The sequence below is a fragment of the Salmo salar genome, chromosome 05 (assembly GCF_965601325.2).
Source record: "Salmo salar chromosome 05, fSalSal1, whole genome shotgun sequence".
NCBI lineage: Eukaryota > Metazoa > Chordata > Actinopteri > Salmoniformes > Salmonidae > Salmo > Salmo salar.
In genome coordinates, this window is record NC_138295.1 from 37,798,699 (window position 1) to 37,822,500 (window position 23,802).

Genomic DNA, 23,802 nt, shown 5'->3' on the forward strand with positions numbered 1-23,802 from the left:
CTGCTGCAGAGGATAAGTTCATTAGAGTTAACTGCACCTCAGATTGCAGCCCAAATAAATGCTTTAGAGTTCAAGTAACAGACACATCTCAACATCAACTGTTCAGAGGACACTGCATGAATCAGGCCTTCATGGTCGAATTGCTGCAAAGAAACCACTACTAAAGAAGAAGAGACTTGCTTGGGCCAAGAAAAGAGCAATGGACATTAGACCGGTGGATATTTGTCCATTGATCGGATGAGTCCAAATTTGAGATTTTTGGTTCCAACCGCCGTGTCTTTGTGAGACATGGCTACCATAGCATTCTGCAGCGATACGGCATCCCATCTGGTTTGTGCTTAGTGGGACTATCATTTGTTTTTCAACAGGACAATGACCCAACACACCTCCAGGCTGTGTAAGGGCTATTTGACAAAGAAGTAAAGTGTTGGAGTGCTGCATCAAATGACCTGGCCTCCACAATCACCCGACCTTGCATGCTTTATTTTCAGTGCACTTTAAATGCATCACCATGTTAAAACAATATAAAAATAAAAAAACAAGCATGCTTGTACGCAGACACATGCACACACACATTCACATGGATACATATGTCACAGTGTGACAACACATGTACACACATGTACTGCCCTCACACACCACTCTCTGCCTTCGCCAAGCCATTAGGCTCTGCCCTGGCCTTGTCCCATCTTATTGGGCCGTTTCCATAAGGTCCAGATTGGATCAGTGTCCAGCCAATGATCAGTGTCCAGCCAATGATAAAAATGCTCCATTTCCTCCCGGTCCAAGTCCTTCTCTCCCAGAGCCGATTTATTTGTCCCCGACTCTTTTTCCTCTGCTCCTTTTCTATTGGCTGGGAATGGAGACGGGAAACACGGCAGCCAAGTTTAAGCATAAAGAAGACAGATGAAGAGAGAGAGAGAAGAGTTCTTGGCTACAAATCACAAACATTCCTTCCAAAAGCCCCAGTGTTAGAATCAGTATTCTGAAGATGTATGGGGCTGTAATGCAGGCCCAGGCCCTTTTGCTTATGGGCGTGTCCTGCAGATTTGTGTTTGTGTGATTTGTAATGCATTATCTGGTGAAAGGATTGAAAGGGAGGATTACAAATAGCAGTCCCCCTTATCTCTGCCAGTCCAACACCCCGTTGTACACACACACACGTGAAAATCCTGAAAAGGTTCTATAGCTGTACCATTGAGAGCATATTGACTGGCTGCATCAGTGTTGGTATGGCAATAGCACCGCCCTCAATCGCATGGCGCTACATAGGGTTTTGCGGACAGCCCAGCACATTACTGGGGCTGAGCTCCCTGCCATCCAGGACCTCTATATCAGGCGGTGTGAAAAGAAGGCCCGGAAAGTCGTCAAAGACCCCAAGCCATAGACTATTTTCTCTGCTCCGGCACGGCAAGAGGTACCGGTGCATCAAGTCTGACACCAAAAGGCTCTTGAGCAGCTTCTATCCCCAGGCAAAATGACTGATACATAGCTAATAAAATAGCTACACGCACATTCGCAGGGCCCTACACACTCACACACACTGTCACTCATACACACGCACACCCACTCACATGCAAGCTGCTGCTACTCTTATATTCTCTTGCCTAGTCACCTTACCCTTGTACATATCTACCTCAGTCACACCAGTATCCCTGCACATGTAAATATGGCATTAGAACTGATTTTTAAATATTTCATGTATATAGTATGCTTACTTTATTGTGTCTTCTCGTTCTTATTTCTCGTGTTTTTTTTGTAGTAATACATTTATTGATTATTGCATTTTTGGGTTTAGAGCTTGCAAGAAAGGCATTTCACTGTACTTGAAGCTTGCAACTTGAAACACACACACACACACAGTCTTAAAACGAACCTTGCGTTAAAAAAATTGGAGTGCCGCTGTTTCCCAATGTTCTTGAACTTGGGATTTCATTTGAAGCTACATACTGTTATTGGGTGATTCCACACCAGTGGGAGTGGAAAATATTTTTGGTATCTCCGATTGATCTGGCACTTCTCATATAGGAACTTCATTGGGAGAAAGGATGTTTAACATGCTTTTTACATGTGTATCACAAACCATTTTTTGGGCGAAAATCCTGATGAAATTTGCCAATTTAGGCCCTTTTTAAACATATACATGCCTCCTGTTAGACCCTAGGATCCATGAACTGTACATGATACAGACAACCTCTTGGTCTCATTATACTCCTTATAGTGTGCTCTGACATATGGAGTATGTCTAGATTCTGAAATACACATTTTCACAATTTACTCAACATTAGGATTATAAACTCAGAAAAAAAAGAAACGTCCTCTCACTGTCAGCTGCGTTTATTTTCAGCAAACTTAACATGTGTAAATATTTGTATGAACGTAACAAGATCCATCAAATGAGACATACACTGAACAAGTTCCACAGACATGTGACTAACAGAAATGGAATAATGTGTCTCTGAACAAAGGGGTGTTCAAAATCAAAAGTAACAGTAAGCATCTGTTGTGGCCACCAGCTGCATTAAGTACTGCAGTGCATCTCCTCCTCATGGACTGCACCAGATTTGCCAGTTCTTGCTGTGAGATGTTACCCCACTCTTCCACCAAGGCACCTGCAAGTTCCTGGACATTTCTGGGGGGAATGGCCCTAGCCCTCACCCTCCGATCCAACAGGTCCCAGACGTGCTCAATGGGATTGAGATCCGGGCTCTTTGCTGGCCATGGCAGAACACTGACATTCCTGTCTTGCAGGAAATCACGCACAGAACAAGCAGTATGGCTGGTGGCATTGTCATGCTGGAGGGTCATGTCAGGATGAGCCTGCAGGAAGGGTACCACATGAGGGAGGAGGATGTCTTCCCTGTAACGCACAGCATTGAGATTGCCAGCAATGGCAACAAGCTCAGTCCGATGATGCTGTGACACACCGCCCCAGACCATGATGGACCCTCCACCTCCAAATCAATCCCGCTCCAGAGTACAGGCCTCGGTGTAACGCTCATATCCTTTGAAGATAAACGCGAATCCGACCATCACCCCTGGTGACAAAAACTTTTTGCCAGTTCTGTCTGGTCCAGTGACGTTGGGTTTGTGCCCATAGGCGACATCTGGTGAGGACCTGCCTTACAACAGGCCTACAAGCCCCCAGTCCAGCCTCTCTCAGCCTATTGCGGACAGTCTGAGCACTGATGGAGGGATTGTGCGTTCCTGGTATAACTTGGGCAGTTGTTGTTGCCATCCTGTACCTGTCCCGCAGGTGTGATGTTCGGATGTACCGATCCTGTGCAGGTGTTGTTACACGTGGTCTGCCACTGTGAGGATGATCAGCTGTCCGTCCTGTCTCCCTGTAGCGCTGTCTTAGGCGTCTCACAGTACGGACATTGCAATTTATTGCCCTGGCCACATCTGCAGTCCTCATGCCTCCTTGCAGCATGTCTAAGGCACATTAAAGCAGATTAGCAGGAACCCTGGGCATCTTTCTTTTGATGTTTTTCAGAGTTAGTAGGAAAGGCCTCTTTAGTGTCCTACGTTTTCATAAATGTGACCTTAATTGACTACCATCTGTAAGCTGTTCGTGTCTTAATGACCGTTCCACAGGTGCATGTTCAAAAATGGTTTACGGTTCATTGAACAAGCATGGGAAACAGTGTTTAAACACTTTACATTGAAGGTCTGTGAAGTTATTTAGATTTTTTTACGAATTATCTTTGAAAGACAGGGTCCTGGAAAAGGGACGTTTCTTTTTTTGCCGAGTTTATTAATATGAATATCTCAAATCAACCTTTTTTTTGTTGATTTTGTTAATTTTAAGACGTTGTTTGGAACAATTAGTCTACAAGTTCGTCACATTTCCAGAGTGGGCTCTCTGCCAATTCTGAAGTTATGATCAAGCACCACCAACACAGTGAATGGTAAATGGATTCAAAGGAAACTCCCTCTGCTGGTGATTTGCTGAATATGCAGTAGGCACTCACAAACACACAGTGTTCAACTATCATTTTTCGATTAAATACGGCCTCATACAGTTCAGATTCTCTGTAGCCTACTATAACACTGTCCAATATTGTCATTACATTGTTTTTGTATTAGCTGACCCACTGCAGAGAGGAAGAACAAGAGAAAGATAGAAAGAGAGAGACAATGACAGAGGAAACGGAAGTGGAAGTAGACGTGAGTCTGAGTCACCGATCTCTGTGCTTGGCCACCAGGTAATGCAGTTTACTGTAGAGGACGAGAGGAGAACTGTCTGACTGAACGACCGAATAGAGAGGCAGTTTGCAGAGCTGAGAGGCAGTTTGCAGGGATGGTGTGTGTCAAGCTTCTCAGAGAAGGAGTGCTGATTTAGGATTAGTTTTGCCTTTTTGGTTTAGGATCAGTTTTGCCTTTTATATCACAATGAATGAGATTACATGCACAGGGGGGGCTAATCCCAAATCAGCACTCCTGCTCTGAGATGCTTGAGACATACGTGTACAGCCCATGGACTGGCTCTGTAAGTCTCATCTCATTGTAAGTCTCTGTTCTGTTACATATTGATCCTAGCTGATGTTGTCTGTAGACCTTATCACAGCATATTTTCCCCTTCCTCACTCCCTCTCTTTTATGAATGCATACAGATGCGTACAACCAGACACCACCCTCTACTCCATAATTCTGGATGTAGCCCCATAGCCCTTGATGGTGGCTACTTAACATTTAGAGAGAAAGAAGGAGACCGAGAGAGACAGAGAGAGAGAGAGAGAGAGGAGAGTGAGAAAAGAGCAAGAGTGAGAGAGGAGAGAGAACAAACGATAACAGCTCCACAGGTCTATGGGAGACTGTGAGAACAAATGTATAATTTCATTTTAATGCGCTGAGGGTAAGAGGCGCTGCTCTCCAGGCGCTCGCCACGCGTTGTTTACTGGGCTGATTTTAATGGGTTGTTGGCCACATCATAAAAAAAGCCACTCTGTATCACCAGCAGTGACCTCGGGCTGAGCTGTTATCTAGCCTGCTTCAAAGAGGCTCACGTTCCCTGTGATGTATCACCAACACACACAGATGTGGAGACACACTCACTTAATTCAGGCCGCTGCGTACACACACACACCACGGGTGCTGTCAAACTGCCCAATCATGTCCTCTAAAGTAATTGAATTCCTATTTAAACATAGAGAGATGAGGACAAGGTGGAGGGAGGGGGTGAGGGAGTGGTGGGGGAACATAGCCGGGAGATGGAAGGGAGAGGTGGAGGGGTGAATTAGGGCGACGAGAGGTGATGAAGCAGCGAGTGCAGCCCAGATTCCTCTGAAATTGATTTTTACAGCATAGTGCAGCGCTATCAATTTGCAAAGGGAGGACAAAAACCAACAACAAGCGAAACCACATACCAAAATGAACCTCAGGATCGATGGTGTACAACTCCAACGTGCGTCGGTGCTGCTGCGCTGGCTGTTTTAACAGAGCTAGTGTAAACAACACATGAGGGAGAGAGAGGATCAGGTGAACACAGATAATCCTAGTGGTTTTACAACTGTCCTCTGAGAGAAAGAATAGATGGTTCATCTCCTCTTGTCTTCTCCTCCCCTCTTCTCTTTGTTTCCTACTCTTATCCTCTTTTTATCTCCTCCCCTGCTACCCTCCTCTTCTCCTCTCTTCCTCTCCACTGTTTGTCTCCTCCACTTCTCTCCTCTTCCCTCTTCCACTACCTAATACAAAAACAGGAGATCGAGAATCAAGGTGAATAAACATCTGAGTAATGGCCAGAGGTTTGTCCCCATTTTGTTTTTGGCAAGGATCACGCCATCGGGCCAAATGCCAAGATGTCAGAGTGACAATGGAGGGCATAGTTAGAGAGAGAGAGAAGAGTAAAATCGCACTGTAGAGAGAGGGAGGGAGAGGAGGGAAAGTGAGAGAACAGGCCAACGAGGGGGAGAAAAGAGATCACTTCTGGAGAGGATAAGTTGGGGACTACAAGACACTGGCTGTAATGAGAAAGAGAAATAGAGGAATGGAGAAAGACAAAGAGGATGGGTAAAGAATGAAACTGGGAGGATGAAAGAAAGAGAGAAAGTTAGAGGACGAGAGGAAATACAAAAATAGGCGTGGTGTAGCCAAAGAAGTCTGCCACTTCCCAAAACCTGGGTCCCCTGGGTTCCCCCATAACCACCCCTTGCCATAGACCTTTGCCAGCACTGCCCTTCCACACTTCTGTTAGGTAGTTTCTACAACACGCTACAGCTCACTGCTACTTCCACACTCCATTCCCCCAGGGGGCAGCAGCAACCTTGTCCAGATGCTGTGCCTGGTTGATAAGCACATCAGGTGTTGCCAATTAGGGTGATCGTCAGTCAGTGTCTCAGCTTTCAAGTTGTGAGGCTGCTGTCTTTGTTTAGTGGCCATGAGGACTTTCGTTTGTTGTTGAGTCTTTAATTTGGGCATGACTTTGGTATTTTTCCTTTTTGTAAATATTTAGGTTTCGTCACCATCTGACTGACTTGTTGCAAAGGTGGCATCCTATGACGGTGCCACGTTAAAAGTCACTGACCTATTCAGTAATGCCATTCTACTGCCAATGTTCGTCTATGGAGATTGCATGGCTGTGTGCTCAATTTTATACACCTGTCAGCAACGGGTGTGGCTGAAGTAGCCGAATCCACAAATTTGAAGGGGTGTCCGCATACTTTTGTATATATACAGTATAGTCTCCCTGGACACATGTACATTCAACACTTAGGTGCAAACGCTGGTTTCTTACATAAATGCACACATTCATTCAGGTTACAGACCATGTAAATAGGCCTAGGACCCCTAGACAAAGCGAGTGCCACAATACCCGTAGGCTAGTTATGGGTTTCGTAACACACCCTCCTCCCCTCTTCCTCCTACTCCTGTTCTCTCCATCCGTCTCTCATAAATCGGCTGTGAGAGTGAAGAATAAAGAATAAGAGACATCTGTCAGTGCTACATAAAAAGCCCACTGCCTAATAAATGCATGTCCGGAATGAATTAGGAGATTAAATCATCACAAGGCATTAATGCCAGAGCCACAGCGCCAGATGAAAATCTCACGGCACCATTCTGTTTGTCCGCTCATTTCGCAGCTCCGTATTCATCATCCCTAAGGCTTTGGTAATGCTGTGTCTGCTGGGTTTGAGGGATTGGTGTGTGTGGATGTTTGTGTGGATGTGTATTGTGTGCTTTGATTGTGGATTGGTGTGTAGTTCTGGATGCATTTAATCCCTTCGTTGTGTGTATTTAAGTTATTTTTGGGGATACCGGTATATCAGTTATTTTGAACAGGACAATTGGTGTTTTTTTTTTTCTTTGCTTCTATTTCTGATGGTTATTATGATTCCACAGAGACAGAGGCGAGGCCCAGCAGACATGGGGAACCAGGAACCAAAGCCCACTCCAACCCAGGAAAGAGGAGAACAGAAGAGGGTGAGTTCTACAGTTAGCGTCATCATTCATCAACACTGTTGCGGTCCGTCTGTCTTGGGTCTCCGTCCCTCGGTTGGCAATTGATTTTTGATCGGGATGTGGGTGAAATAACAAAATCAGGAATCTGCTGTAAACTGTAATATCTCTGTAATATCTCTGTCAGGTGCATTTTAGAGCTTTGTCTCTGAGTGTGTGAGTGGGATAACCTCAGCCCACGGCTGTCATAAAGCAGCAGCGTAGCTAATTAGTTATCACCGGATCAAAGACATCCCCCTCAGTAATGTGGTGTTTTAGCACAGGCAACATGAAAGCAGTAGTACGGTGCCTTAGCTGAAGCTAACATGAAGTTCTTAGTAATGCGACATGTTAGCCGATGCTAATGTGAAAACAGTAATACGGTGCATTAGCGGAAGCTAACATGTAGGTAGATAGTAATGTGGTGTGTTAGCGCAGGTTACCATGAAAGCATTGCTAGGGTGCATTAGCTGAAGCTAACATGTAGTACAGTGGAGGCTCCTCAGAGGAGGAAGGGGAGGACCATCCTCCAGTGAATTTCATAAAAATAAAAATAGTGAAACATTAAAAAGTTGTCCTTTTTAGATAAAACTATACTAAATATATTCACGTCACCAAATAATTGATCAAAACACACTGTTTTGCAATGGAGGTCTATGGTAGCCTCAACAGCACTCTGTAGGGTAGCACCGTGATGTAGCCGGAGGACAGCTAGTTTCCATCCTCCTCTGGGTACGTTGACTTCAATACAATACCTAGGAGGCTCATGGTTCTCACCCATTCCTTAGAATTACACAGTAATTATGACAACTTCCGGGGTTGTCCTCCAACTTATCAGAGCTTTTGCAGCATGAACTGACATGTTGTCCATCCAATCAAATTATCAGAGAATGAATCTAGTACTTAAACCATAAGCTCCAGTTGCATGCACTGCAGTGCATAACATGTGGTGAGTATTTCACTCAGAGACAGAAAGACAATAGTTGAACAGTTTTTAACAAATGTATTTCTTAAAAAATGAAGAAGCAAGAGAGAAAGAGAGGGAGAGCTAGCTATATGTCCATGTTTTTTTCTCACTTTTGCTTTCACTTAGCTAGCGAATGCAGCTTGCTAGTTTAGCCTACTCAAACACCCCACTCAAACAGAGAGGGATGCTATGTTAGCTATGTTGCTATGGCTATCCAACACTGGAACTCTTCCAAGTTAAGGTAAGCTTTTGGTTTTATTAATTTATTAATTGCCGGGGCCTGCTAAACTGCTTGCTGACTGTACACTGTACTGCATGATTGTAGTGGGTTTATGAACACGTTAGTTCTAGTAGCTATGTTGACTAGTATGACGTTAGTTAATATGGTGACACTGATGTAGGCTGTGTGTAGCGGTTAACAGTTATGATATAAATGTTTGGCTTGGCCTGGTCACAGACAGCTGATGTGTTGTGCACTGAAGTCCACAAGCAAAGGGAAAAGGTGAGAGGAGGGGAGAGCGCATAGATGTGAGAATGAATTATACAACAACTGATCCTGCTGTTTGTATGTGGCTGCTATGAAAGTGAACTGTGTTTGCATGTGATCAGGGGTGTATTCATTCTCACCGATTCTGTTAAAAAAACCTTTCTTAAATGGAAGCAAACAAAACAGAACAGGGATAACATACCTGCATTTGTCCAATAGAAACTCTTGTTTGCAACTGTTGGACTAATGATTTACACCCTAGATCAGCTAGATGCAGGCAAGGCGATATTGAAAGTGTTACTGTCTGTCACATTGATTACTCTAGTTTTTCTCCTACGTTGTAAACTTTCATTCATACGCTAGGTTGTCGCAACCTCATGATGGGTACAGGTAAAATTCAAGTATCATGGAGTAGCCTAAACCTATCGATGTTACATTGAGCTGGATGAATGGAATATGCTATAATAGCAATAAGGCAATACTCATAAAAAAAAAAAGATCACCCTCCCTCATCTGAAATGGTACCGGCCGCCACTGATGTAGTAGTTAGTAATGCAGTGTGTTAGCCAAGGCTAACATGAAAGCAGGCGCTAATATGGAGAAGAAGTGTAGCATGACCTGGCATAGGCCAACATCCTCTTAGAGTGTTGGTGTTTAGCATCGGCAAACAAGCCTTCAGATCAGTAATGTTGTGTGCATTGACTATTGAATTTTAAACGTTTAATTGGTTAGAGTGAATTAATTTCTCGAATATAAAACATGCAGTATTTAATCTAGTGTAACTTGCACAGGAAAAGCACATATCTCAAAAGTAATATCAGCATGTGTGTGTTGTCACAGGCGTCAGATTGAGTAGACCAAGGTGCAGCGTGGAATATGTTAATCTCGTAGTTCATCTTGTACTGGGCTATGGAGGCGTACTGGAGGAAGAGTGCGAGGAGCAGGCACAGGATGTACTGGGCTATGGTGGCGCACTGGAGGGAGAGTGAGCGGAGCAGGCACAGGGTACTCTGGGCCTTGGAGGCGCACTGGAGGTCTGGCGCTTAGGGCTGGCACAACCCGTCCTGGCTCGATGTTGACTATAACCGCCCGGCAAGCGCGGAGCGCTGGTACAGGACGAACTGGGCTGTGCTGGTGAATGAGGGGTACCGTGCGTAGAGCAGGTGCAGGATAACCTGGGCCGAAGAGACGCACTGGAGGCCAGATACTTTGAGCCGGTGCACTTCTCCCTGGCTGCCGGCCAACTCTAGCACGGCAACGGTGAGGAGCTTGCACCGAGTGTACCGGGCTGTGAGTACGCACTGGCGACACAGTGCATATCACCGCATAACACGGTGCTTGCTCGGTCACTCGGGGAGTTGGCTCAGGTCTTAAACCCGCCTTTGCTAATCTAACCGTGTGCCCCCCAAAACGTTTTTGGCCGCTGCCTCTCGGCCTCCTGTTGCTTGCCTAGCCATTCCTCCCAGTATCGCCGTTACACCTTCGCTGCCTCTATCTCCTATTGCGGACAGCGATACTCTCCAGGCCTTGTCCAGGGTCCTGCCCCATCTAGGATCTCCTCCCAGGTCCACTCCTCTGAGCCATACTTCTTGGTCCCGCTCCTCCTCCTGGAGAGTGCACGCTGCTTGGTCCTCTTGTGGTGGGTAGTTCTGTCACAGGCGTCAGAATGAGTAGACCAAGGTGCAGCGTGGAATATGTTAATCTCGTAGTTTAATGAAAGAAATTAACACTTTACAAATTAAACAAAAAAATGACAGCAGACAGTTCCGTCAGGTACTCACAACTAAACGGAAAATAACTACCCACAAAACCCAAAGGAAAAACAGGCTGCCTAAGTATGGCTTCCAATCAGAGACAACGATAGACACATGCCTCTGATTGGAAACCATACCCGGCCAAAACATAGAACACAAAACATAGAATGCCCACCCACCTATCACACCCTGCCTAGCTAAATGGAGAAAACACAGCTCTCCTAGGTCAGAGCGTGACATGTGTATGCTAACATGAGAAAAAATGTGTTTTTCAGATGTGCATTTTAGCTCCCGGCTCTTGTTGATCATCAGAAACCTATCTGTCGGATGCATTACACAGAACACGGCGGGGAATACTTATCAGGCTCATTTATTTTCGTATGGTTCTTTTGAATTTCAGGTCCTTACATGGCTATTCTCTACAGGGGGGCAGACTAGACACTAATGACTAGAACATACTGGTCATGACCAATTTTAATCAAAGGGTGTATGTGTTTGGGTGTGTTGGGGAAAAGGGGGGAGGGGGGGGGGGGGTTGTGTTTGTGTGTGTGGTTGTGTTGTCTTTTGGTTCTGCCTTTGTTCCAGGTTACCCTTGTCTTTTGAATTGACATTCAACAGATATCACTGAAAGACTTCAAAGACAGGAGAGAGAAAGTGTGTTCCTAATGGGTTGGAACAGCCTGCTACATGTGGTACATACTCAAACAAATGGGTCAGTTGTTTTTATATATATATATATATATATATATATATATATATATATATATATATATATATATATATATATATATATTAGTAAAGTGAGGCACGACATAGAAAAATAGGGAGGGAGATAGACATAGTTCACTTAGTAAGTATTTGATGCCAAGACCTTGTTGAATATTTGATGGAACTTCCTGGTTTATTCAGGCCAATGCAGAGGTACGCCTCACCAACAATAATTGGGCTGTTATTGCCATTTAACTTTCACCCCGTAGGTCACAGACCCTCAGTTCACATGAGGGATTGAGAAAGAGAGGGAAAGACACCAAAAGTAAACAGTAAATTACTTTAGACAGAATTCATTTTGGCTGCTGATCAGCGCCCTGCAACTGGAATGATGTTGGAGCCAGGATGGTGGTGGCTGAATCCCCAGCACAGCATTGCCTCTGGAGGAAGAACATTCAGCCCTGAGCCAGAATGGCCTACGGCTCACAGCTCTACCACAGCTCAGCTGCTCTGGTCCTGTTTAATTAACACAGGGCGAATGGAAACTAGAGGGCTCAGTGGGGCAGAGGCAGTAATTCCAGACGTTGCGTGCTACAGGGCTGTAGGTGTGACCCCTGTTGACCCCTACACCAGTCTGCTACCTCCCTGACAGCATGTCAGCCTGCTCTTTAATAGGAGGCTGTCTCAGGGTGCACTGCTGTGTTGTGAATGGAACTAGACGGGCATAAGAGGAGTCAGAGCCACTCACTGTACAATAGGAGAGGGGACAGATTGCAAACAGACAGATACAGACAAGGACTCTGTTTTCTCAGGCACATTCAGACATAGAGACAGAAAGAGAGGAACAAGAAAAACGACTCCATATGCATACATGAAGAGGTGTGTGTCAATCAGGTGGACATCGATTTACAGTTTATGCACACACACACACAGACACACAGACACACACACACACACACACACACACACACTATGGATCAGATAAATGGATTGCACTCTAGAGAGAGAACATCAGATGTTGGCAGCCGTACAGAAACTATAACCTCTCTGGGCAATTATAGGAAGAGGCTATTACTGTATATATGGTCTGAACACAGCCTATGCAGACAGGTTGTCACCTTGCATCAGTTAGGTGTGTGTGTGTGTGTGTGTGTGTGTGTGTGTGTGTGTGTGTGTGTGTGTGTGTGTGTGTGTGTGTGTGTGTGGAGAATTGTATTATTAAAGGATGACTCAGAGTCAGGTGTTAAGCGGTCACAAACACACACGCGCACACACACACACACACACACACACACACACACACACACCCGGCAGAGGTGGTCTGTGTGTGTTCTGGGGTCATGTTATTTCTCTGAGGTAATTGTAGAAAGCTGAAGGATCGTCGATCAAAGCTCAGTGTGTAATAAGAACAAAGCTAATCTTCCCTTTCACTGCAACACTTCTAGTCAAACAGCCTTCACTCAGCCTTCACCCAGCCTCACTCAGCCATCACCCAGCACTGGAAGCCCAGAGCTAGTCAGAGCCAGGGGTCTGGGCCCTGTCTTCTCACTCAACCGCTAATTAGTGAAATGCTGTCACGCCCTCCTCTCACTCTGACCCGCCTTCGCAAGGTCTTCTGGGTAAATGACGCCATCCATTCCTCTAAGATTCACTACCCTTTGACCTCATGGTTATAGAGGTTACATTGACTTCACTGATTGGTTGATTCTTGACACCGCTGGGTTCCTGGGTCAGGGAAATGCATCCTGGGAATTTTGTAGCATTCCAGTGTACTCTGGCTCTTCATTTGTGAAGCTCTGGTGGTAGTCTGTTTACTGTGTGTGTGTGTGTGTGTGTGTTTATGGTCCACACAACGAGAGTGGTTATTTACTGAGTGTACAAAACATTAGGAACACCTTCCTAATATGGACTTGCAAACCGCCTCCCCCCCACACACACACACATTTTTGCCCTCAGAACAGCCTAAATTTGTAAGGGCATGGACTCTACAAAGTGTCGAAAGTGTTCCACAAGGATGCTGGCCCACTATGACTCCAATGCTTCCCACCCACAGGTTTTTTCAAGTTGGCTGAATGTCCTTTGGGTTGTGGACCATTGTAGGTACACACAGGTAACTGTTGAGCGAGGAAAAACCCAGCAGTGTTGCAGTTCTTGACACAAACCAGTGCACCTGGCACCTACTACCATACCCCGTTCAAAGGCACTTCAATATTTTGTCTTGTCCATTCACCCTCTGAATGACACACATATTCCATGTCTCAGTTGTCTCAAGGCTTAAAAATCCTTCTTTAACATGTCTCCACCCCTTCACCTACACTGTTTGAAGTGGATTTAACAGGTGACGTCAATTAGGGATTATAGCTTTCACCTGGATTCACCTGGTCAGTCTACGTCATGGAAAGACCTAATGTTTTGTACACTCAGTGTAGAACATCCATTAGTTTGTGCAGTCTATGCATGTACAGGTCTACCTTCTGGTTTGTGTCAGTCTGTCTGGACCACTGAGCTTCACCACATTGTCTCTATCTCACTGCTCTCATTTCGTTCTGTGTTGCTGCATAACGTTTGCATTTCGTTTCTCTGAGTGTGTGTTTTTGTATTCTGTGGGCGTAATTAGTCGGTGAGTGACCTTGGGGGTCCCGGGCGGCGGCGACGGTAACAGTGCTTGGTTAACCGTTAGATAGCGTGTTTATTTTTGGTGATGGAGGAGATGGTACGGGAGACGGCTGATTTAATGTAATGAAACGGTCTGTTATTCTAACAGAGCCAATAAGCTGCTCTGAGACAGAGCGGACAGGATATCAGTCCACACTGTGTGTGTGTGTGTGTGTGTGTGTGTGTGTGTGTGTGTGTGTGTGTGTGTGTGTGTGTGTGTGTGTGTGTGTGTGTGTGTGTGTGTGTTTCCGCGTCTCATCAAACTGTAATATCATGTGTCCCAGAGGACCTGAGGTAGATATGCGATGTTCAGACATCTCTCCCTCTTCAAATATTGAAGTACCTCTCTTCTGCCCATTACGATGGTTATAAATGTCACGGCCCATAACTCTGCTGTGACAAACGATTACAGCCGACTCAACAGGCGGTGTGTGCGTGTGTGTGTGGGTGTATTATAAATGTCAGCCCTCATATCTCACCTGCGGTAAATGTGTCCTAAGGACCATAGTGTGTGTGCGTGCGTGTGTGTGTGTGTATATATGTCTATGCTAGCAGATGTGTTTTTACTGTTTGCTCATATTTTCTATTGGCGTACTTTAGTCGAGCTTCACTCTAGATTATCTAGTTGTGGCCCCTGTCCCTCAACAGAGTAAACTTCTCTTTCACTTGGAAGCTGCCTCCCAAAAGGCCATGTATTATAAGAATGTATTTAGCATTCTTTAAATCTTCTTTTAAAGTAGTTTGCTACTTTGCTTTGAGCAAAACCTTGAGAAAACGATATTCTGACAAAGCCACTGTGTGTGGAGGGTGTGTGCCTCTGTTAGTTGGTGTGTGCGCAGGTGGGCTGTTTACCCCTTTCCTCTTCACTGTGTGTGTGTGTGTGTGTGTGTGTGTGTGGTGTGTGTGTGTGTGTGTGTGTGTGTGTGTGTGTGTGTGTGTGTGTGTGTGTGTGTGTGTGTGTGTGTGTGTGTTTTGCTTCCAGGAGAGTCGGACAGTGATGAATATTCATGCTCTGAAAGTGATAGGACTCTTCAATTGGGCTTTGGGGCCTCTCTCTCTCTCTGTATCTGTCTCTCTTTCTGTAAGAACTAGAGGCTTTCTCATTGCATCAGACGCATATTTTCCCATAAGCCACTGGGGTTTATTCTCCAACATGTGGACTGAAATGGCCTCTGTTTATCTCTGCTATTCTTCAATTACATGCAGAATAAAATTTAACCTCAGTGGATTTCATTTCTCACCCATTCATTCTGTTCAATTGCTCATCTTCCCGAGAGGCTCTCCATGGTCTTTCATCCCTCTATCATTTATCCTCTCCCTCACTCCCTTTATCCTGATCCAGCGCTCACTCCCTATTCTACTGTAGGCCAAACGGAATCACACCCTGTGGAGTTCCTACAAATGGATAATATACTGTGTATATGTACAGTACCAGGTCAAAGTTTGCACACACAAACTCATTCAAGGGTTTTTCTTTATTTTACATTGCAGAATACATTGTAGAATAAAAGCGAAGACATCAAAACTATGAAATAACACATATGGAATCATGTAGCAACCAAAAAAGTGTTTAACAAATCAAAATATATTTTACATTTTAGATTCTTCAAAGTAGCCACCCTTTGCTCTGATGACAGCTTTGCACACTCTTGGCATTCTCTCAACCATCTTCACCTGGAAGGCTTTTCCAACAGTCTTGAAGGATTTCCCACATATGCTGAGCACTTGTTGGCTGTTTTTCCTTCACTCTGCTGTCCAACTCATCTGATGCAGCACTCCATCACTCTCCTTTTGGTCAAATAACCCTTACACAGCCTGGAGGTGTGTTGGGTCATTGTCCTGTTGAAAAACAAATGATAGTCCCTCTAAGCACAAACCAGATGGGATGGCATATTGCTGCAGAATGCTGTGGTAGCAATGCTGGTTAAGTGTGCCTTGAATTCTAAATAAATCACCATCACACCTCCTCCTCCATGCTTCATGGTGGGAACCACAAATGTATAGATTATAGAGACAAAGTAGAGTCGCAATTCAACGGCTCAGACACGAGAGGTATGTGGCAGGGTCTACAGTCAATCACGGACTATAAAAGGAAAACCAGCCCCGTCGCGGACCAGGATGTCTTGCTCCCAGACAGACTAAACAACTTCTTTGCTCGTTTTGAGGACAATACAGTGCCACTGACACGGCCCGCTACCAAAACATTCGGGCTCTCCTTCACTGCAGCCGACGTGAGTAAAACATTTAAACGTGTCAACCCTCGCAAGGCTGCAGACCAGCTGGCTGGTGTGTTTACGGACATATTCAATCAATCCTTATCCCAGTCTGCTGTTCACACATGTTTCAAGAGGGCCACCATTGTTCCTGTTCCCAAGAAAGCTAAGGTAACTGAGCTAAATGACTACTGCCCCGTAGCACTCCATCATGAAGTGCTTCGAGAGACTAGTCAAGGACCATATCACCTCCACCCTACCTGACACCCTAGACCCACTCCAATTTGCTTACCGCCCCAATAGGTCCACAGACGACGCAATCGCAATCACACTGCCCACTGCCCTAACCCATCTGGACAAGAGGAATACCTATGTGAGAATGCTGTTCATCGACTACAGCTCAGCATTTAACACCATAGTACCCTCCAAACTCGTCATCAAGCTTGAGACCCTGGGTCTCGACCCCGCCCTGTGCAACTGGGTCCTGGACTTCCTTACGGGCCGCCCCCAGGTGGTGAGGGTAGGTAACAACATCTCCACCCCGCTGATCCTCAACATTGGGGCCCCACAAGGGTGCGTTCTCAGCCCTCTCCTGTACTCCCTGTTCACTCACGACTGCGTGGCCATGCACGCCTCCAACTCAATCATCAAGTTTGCAGACGACACTACAGTGGTAGGCTTGATTACCAACAACGACGAGACGGCCTACAGGGAGGAGGTGAGGGCCCTTGGAATGTGGTGTCAGGAAAATAACCTCACACTCAACGTCAACAAAACAAAGGAGATGATCGTGGACTTCAGGAAACAGCAGAGGGAGCACCCCCTATCCACATTGACGGGACAGTAGTGGAGAGGGTAGAAAGTTTTAAGTTCCTCGGCGTACACATCACGGACAAACTGAAATGGTCCACCCACACAGACTGCGTGGTGAAGAAGGCGCAGCAGTGCCTCTTCAACCTCAGGAGGCTGAAGAAATTTGGCTTGTCACCAAAAGCACTCACAAACTTTTACAGATGCACAATCAAAAGCATCCGGTCGGGCTGTATCACCGCCTGATACGGCAACTGCTCCGCAAATAACCGTACGGAGGGTAGTGATAACTCTCCAGAGGGTAGTGAGGTCTCCACAACGCATCACCGGGGGCAAACTACCTGCCCTCCAGGACACCTACACCACCCGATGTCACAGGAAGGCCAAAAAGATCATCAAGGACAACAACCATCCGAGCCAATGCCTGTTCATCCCGCTATCATCCAGAAGACGAGGTCAGTACAGGTGCATCAAAGCAGGGACCAAGAGTGAAAAACAGCTTCTATCTCAAGGCCATCAGACTCTTAAGCAGCAATCACTAACATTGAGTGGCTGTTGCCAACATACTGACTCTACTCCAGCCACTTTAGTAATGGAAAAATTGATGTAATAAATGTATCACTAGCCACTTTAAACAATGTGACTTCATATAATGTTTACATACCCTACATTACTCATCTCATATGTATATACTGTACTCTATACCATCTACTGCATCTTGCCATCTTGATGTAATAAATGTCTCTAGCCACTTTAAACAATGCCACTTTCACATGTTCACATACCCTACATTACTCATCTCATATGTATATACTGTACTCTATACCATCTACTGCATCTTGCTTATGCCGTTCTATACCATCACTCATTCATATATTTTTTATGTACATATTCTTATTCATTCCTTTACACGTGTTTGTGTATAAGGTAATTGTTGTGAAATTGTTAGGTTAGATTACATTTACATTTACATTTAAGTCATTTAGCAGACGCTCTTATCCAGAGCGACTTACAAATTGGTGGATTCACCTTATGATATCCAGTGGGACAACCACTTTACAATAGTGCATCTAAATCTTTTAAGGGGGGGGGGGGGGGTTAGAAGGATTACTTTATCCTATCCTAGGTATTCCTTAAAGAGGTGGGGTTTCAGGTGTCTCTGGAAGGTGGTGATTGACTCCGCTGTCCTGGCGTCGTGAGGGAGCTTGTTCCACCATTGGGGTGCCAGAGCAGCGAACAGTTTTGACTGGGCTGAGCGGGAACTGTGCTTCCTCAGAGGTAGGGAGGCGAGCAGGCCAGAGGTGGATGAACGCAGTGCCCTTGTTTGGGTGTAGGGCCTGATCAGAGCCTGAAGGTACGGAGGTGCCGTTCCCCTCACAGCTCCGTAGGCAAGCACCATGGTCTTGTAGCGGATGCGAGCTTCAACAGGAAGCCAGTGGAGAGAGCGGAGGAGCGGGGTGACGTGAGAGAACTTGGGAAGGTTGAACACCAGATGGGCTGCGGCGTTCTGGATGAGTTGTAGGGGTTTAATGGCACAGGCAGGGAGCCCAGCCAACAGCGAGTTGCAGTAATCCAGACGGGAGATGACAAGTGCCTGGATTAGGACCTGCGCCGCTTCCTGTGTGAGGCAGGGTCGTACTCTGCGAATGTTGTAGAGCATGAACCTACAGGATCGGGTCACCGCCTTGATGTTAGTGGAGAACGACAGGGTGTTGTCCAGGGTCACGCCAAGGTTCTTAGCACTCTGGGAGGAGGACACAAGGGAGTTGTCAACCGTGATGGCGAGATCATGGAACGGGCAGTCCTTCCCCGGGAGGAAGAGCAGCTCCGTCTTGCCGAGGTTCAGCTTGAGGTGGTGATCCGTCATCCACACTGATATGTCTGCCAGACATGCAGAGATGCGATTCGCCACCTGGTTATCAGAAGGGGGAAAGGAGAAGATTAATTGTGTGTCGTCTGCATAGCAATGATAGGAGAGACCATGTGAGGATATGACAGAGCCAAGTGACTTGGTGTATAGCGAGAATAGGAGAGGGCCTAGAACAGAGCCCTGGGGGACACCAGTGGTGAGAGCACGTGGTGCGGAGACAGATTCTCGCCACGCCACCTGGTAGGAGCGACCTGTCAGGTAGGACGCAATCCAAGCGTGGGCCGCGCCGGAGATGCCCAACTCGGAGAGGGTGGAGAGGAGGATCTGATGGTTCACCGTATCAAAGGCAGCAGATAGGTCTAGGAGGATGAGAGCAGAGGAGAGAGAGTTAGCTTTAGCAGTGCGGAGAGCCTCCGTGACACAGAGAAGAGCAGTCTCAGTTGAATGACCAGCCTTGAAACCTGACTGATTTGGATCGAGAAGGTCATTCTGAGAGAGATAGCAGGAGAGCTGGCCAAGGACGGCACGTTCAAGAGTTTTGGAGAGAAAAGAAAGAAGGGATACTGGTCTGTAGTTGTTGACTTCGGAGGGATCGAGTGTAGGTTTTTTCAGAAGGGGTGCAACTCTCGCTCAATTGAAGACGGAAGGGACGTAGCCAGCGGTCAAGGATGAGTTGATGAGCGAGGTGAGGTAAGGGAGAAGGTCTCCGGAAATGGTCTGGAGAAGAGAGGAGGGGATAGGGTCAAGCGGGCAGGTTGTTGGGCGGCCGGCCGTCACAAGACGCGAGATTTCATCTGGAGAGAGGGGAGAAAGAGGTCAAAGCACAGGGTAGGGCAGTGTGAGCAGGACCAGCGGTGTCGTTTGACTTAGCAAACGAGGATCGGATGTCGTCAACCTTCTTTTCAAAATGGTTGACGAAGTCATCCTCAGAGAGGGAGGAGGGGGGGGGGGGGGGGGAGGAGGATTCAGGAGGGAGGAGAAGGTGGCAAAGAGCTTCCTAGGGTTAGAGGCAGATGCTTGGAATTTAGAGTGGTAGAAAGTGGCTTTAGCAGCAGAGACAGAAGAGGAAAATGTAGAGAGGAGGGAGTGAAAGGACGCCAGGTCCGCAGGGAGGCGAGTTTTCCTCCATTTCCGCTCGGCTGCCCGGAGCCCTGTTCTGTGAGCTCGCAATGAGTCGTCGAGCCACGGAGCAGGAGGGGAGGACCGAGCCGGCCTGGAGGATAGGGGACATAGAGAATCAAAGGATGCAGATAGGGAGGAGAGGAGGCAGAGGTTGAGGAGGCAGAATCAGGGGATAGGTTGGAGAAGGTTTGAGCAGAGGGAAGAGATGATAGGATGGAAGAGGAGAGAGTAGCGGGAGAGAGAGAGCGAAGGTTGGGACGGCGCAATACCATCCGAGTAGGGGCAGAGTGAGAAGTGTTGGATGAGAGCGAGAGGGAAAAGGATACAAGGTAGTGGTCGGAGACTTGGAGGGGAGTTGCAATGAGATTAGTGGACGAACAGCATCTAGTAAAGATGAGGTCAACTGTATTGCCTGCCTTGTGAGTAGGGGGGAAGGTGAGAGGGTGAGGTCAAAAGAGGAGAGGAGTGGAAAGAAGGAGGCAGAGAGGAATGAGTAGACGTGGGGAGGTTAAAGTCACCCAGAACTGTGAGAGGTGAGCCATCCTCAGGAAAGGAACTTATCAAGACGTCAAGCTCATTGATGAACTCTCCAAGGGAACCTGGAGGGCGATAAATGATAAGTATGTTAAGCTTGAAAGGGCTGGTAACTGTGACAGCATGGAATTCAAATGAGGAGATAGACAGATGGGTCAGGGGAGAAAGAGAGAATGTCCACTTGGGAGAGATGAGGATTCCAGTGCCACCACCCCGCTGGCCAGATGCTCTCGGGGTATGCGAGAACACGTGGGCAGACGAGGAGAGAGCAGTAGGAGTAGCAGTGTTATCTGTGGTAATCCATGTTTCCGTCAGTGCCAAGAAGTCGAGGTGCTGGAGGGTAGCATAGGCTGAGATGAACTCTGCCTTGTTGGCCGCAGACCGGCAGTTCCAGAGGCTGCCGGAGACCTGGAACTCCACGTGGTTCGTGCGCGCTGGGACCACCATGTTAGAGTGGCAGCGGCCACGCGGTGTGAAGCGTTTGTGTGGCCTGTGCAGAGGGGAGAGAACAGGGATAGACAGACACATAGTTGACAGGCTACAGAAGAGGCTACGCTAATGCAAAGGAGATTGGAATGACAAGTGGACTACACTTCTCGAATGTTCAGAAAGTTAAGCTTACGTTGCAAAAATTTTATTGACTAAAAATGACGAAGATGATACAGTACTGCTGGCTGGTGAAGTAGGCTAGCTAGCAGATTACTCGTTGGATATTACTGCATTGTCGGAACTAGAAGCACAAGCATTTTGCTACACTCACGTTATCTGCTAACCATATGTATGTGACAAATACAATTTGATTTGATTTGAAATGCAGAGATCATCCGTTCACCTACTCACTAAGACACAGCGGTTGGAACCATACATCTCAGATTTGGACTCATCAGACCAAAGGACAGTAGTTTGACCATGAATGCCTGATTCACGCAGTCTCATCTGAACAGTTGATGTTGAGATGTGTCTGTTACTTGAACTCTGTGAAGCATTTATTTGGGCTGAAATTTCTGAGGCTGGTACCTGTAATGAACTCATCCTCTGCAGTAGAGGTAACTCTGGGCCTTCCTTTCCTGTGGCGGTCCTCATGAGAGCCAGTTTCATCGTAGCGCTTGATGGTTTTTGCGACTGCACTTGAAGAAACTTTGAAAGTTCATGAAATGTTCCAGATTGACTGACCATCATGTCTTAAAGTAATGATGGACTGATGTTTCTCTTTGCTTATTTGAGCTGTTCTTTCCATAATATGGACTTGGGTCTTTTACCAAATAGCGCTATATTCTGTATACCACCCCTACCTTGTCACAACACAACTGATTGGCTCAAATGCATTAACCTTTTCACATGTGAGTTCCAAATATTTTCACATGTGAGTTCCAACTCACCCCCAGCGTGAGTTGTTTTATGCACGTGATGTCAGAATGCACTCACTGTTCCAAAATGTGATTATTACGCAACAGGACAGTTTACACGCGCTGCCTGCTAATTATCTGTAGGCTATGTTTCAATTTGCCAATTTCAAATTATTTTCTAACAAGTTGTATTTTCTAACAACAGTTTGAATTGAGGTGTGTTCCGCCTCCTCATTAATTCACATTCAGCATTGCGGACAATTTATGTTTGAGGCTTTACTTAGCCGGATAAACTTCTCTCTTCCAGGAGAACCCACCGCACTTCACTCATGTTTGCGCAGTTCAAGTATGCATATATTTGCGCAGTCTTTCCAGAATTGGAACGTTTTCTTGCTGGCGCTCGCTTTGCCTTACCTGTTGTTTTCCTTACACATAATAACTTTGGACATGTGTGCATTCCTATCAAAGTAAGTTCCTTGTTTTCTGAATATCGTGTTGTTTCTACTATAGGCGCCTTTATTTAACCAGGTAGGCTAGTTGAGAACAAGTTCTCATTTACAACTGCGACCTGGCCAAGATAAAGCAAAGCAGTGCGACACAAACAACAACACAGTTACACATGGAATAAACAAGCGTACAGTCAATAACACAATAGAAAAATATATATATATAGTGTGTGCAAATGGCGTGAGGAGGTAAGGCAATAAGTAGTCCATAGTAGCGGAGTAATTACAATCTAGCAAGTAGAAATACTGGTGTGCAAAAGAGCAGAAAAGTAAATAAAAACAATATGAGGATGAGGTAGGTAGATTGGATGGGCTATTTACAGATGGGCTATGTAGAGCTGCAGCGATCGGTTAGCTGCTCAGATAGCTGATGTTTAAAGTTAGTGAGAGAAATATAAGTCTCCAGCTTCAGCGATTTTTGCAATTCGTTCCAGTCATTGGCAGCAGAGAACTATAAGGGAAGGCGGCCAAAGGAGGTGTTGGCTTTGGGGATGACCAGTGAGATATACCTGCTGGAGTGCGTGCTATGGGTGGGTGTTGTTAGGGGGGGGCTGACATAAGGCGGAGCTTTACCTAGCATAGACTTATAGATGACCTGGAGCCAGTGGGTCTGGCGACGAATATGTAGCGAGGGTCAGCCGACTTGAGCATACAGGTCGCAGTGGTGGGTGGTATAAGGGGCTTAGGTGACAAAACGGATGGCACTGTGATAGACTGCATCCAGTTTGCTGAGTAGAGTATTGGAAGCTATTTTGTAAATTACATCGCTGAAGTCGAGGATCGGTAGGATAGTCAGTTTTACGAGGGTATGTTTTGCGACGTCAGTAAAGGAGGCTTTGTTGCGAAATAGGAAGCCGATTCTAGATTTTATTTTGGATTGGAGATGTTTGATATGAGTCTGAAAGGAGAGTTTAAAGTCTAGCCAGACACCTAGGTATTTGTAGTTGTCCACATATTCAGTCAGAACCGTCCAGAGTAGTGATGCTAGTCGGGCAGGAGGGTGTGGGCAGCGAAGGGTTGAGAAGCATGCATTTGGTTTTACTAGCATTTAAGAGCAGTTGGAGGCCACGGAAGGAGTGTTTTATGGCATTGAAGCTTGTTTGGAGGTTAGTTAACACAGTGTCCAAAGAAGGGCCAGATGTATACAGAATGGTGTTGTCTGCGTAGAGGTGGATCAGGGAATCACCCGCAGCAAGAGCGACCTCGTTGATATATACAGAGAAAAGAGTCGGCCCGAGAATTGAACCCTGTGACACCCCCATAGAGACTGCCAGAGGTCCGGACAACAGGCCCTCCGATTTGACACACTGAACTCTGTCTGAGAAGTAGTTGGTGAACCAGGCGAGGCAGTCATTTGAGAAACCAAGGCTGTTCAGTCTGCCGATAAGAATAC

At 46.2% G+C, this 23,802-nt stretch overlaps 1 protein-coding gene across 1 annotated transcript in view; it reads left to right on the forward strand.

Annotated features, from left to right (window-relative positions):
* The window catches only part of LOC106604788 (testican-1), a 262,141-nt gene that overhangs the window by 141,989 nt on the left and 96,350 nt on the right, over positions 1-23,802 (forward strand). Inside the window, exon 4 of the mRNA XM_014199823.3 lies at positions 7,342-7,422. Coding sequence (XP_014055298.1) covers positions 7,342-7,422 — 81 coding nt within the window. The remainder of the gene's footprint in view (positions 1-7,341; positions 7,423-23,802) is intronic.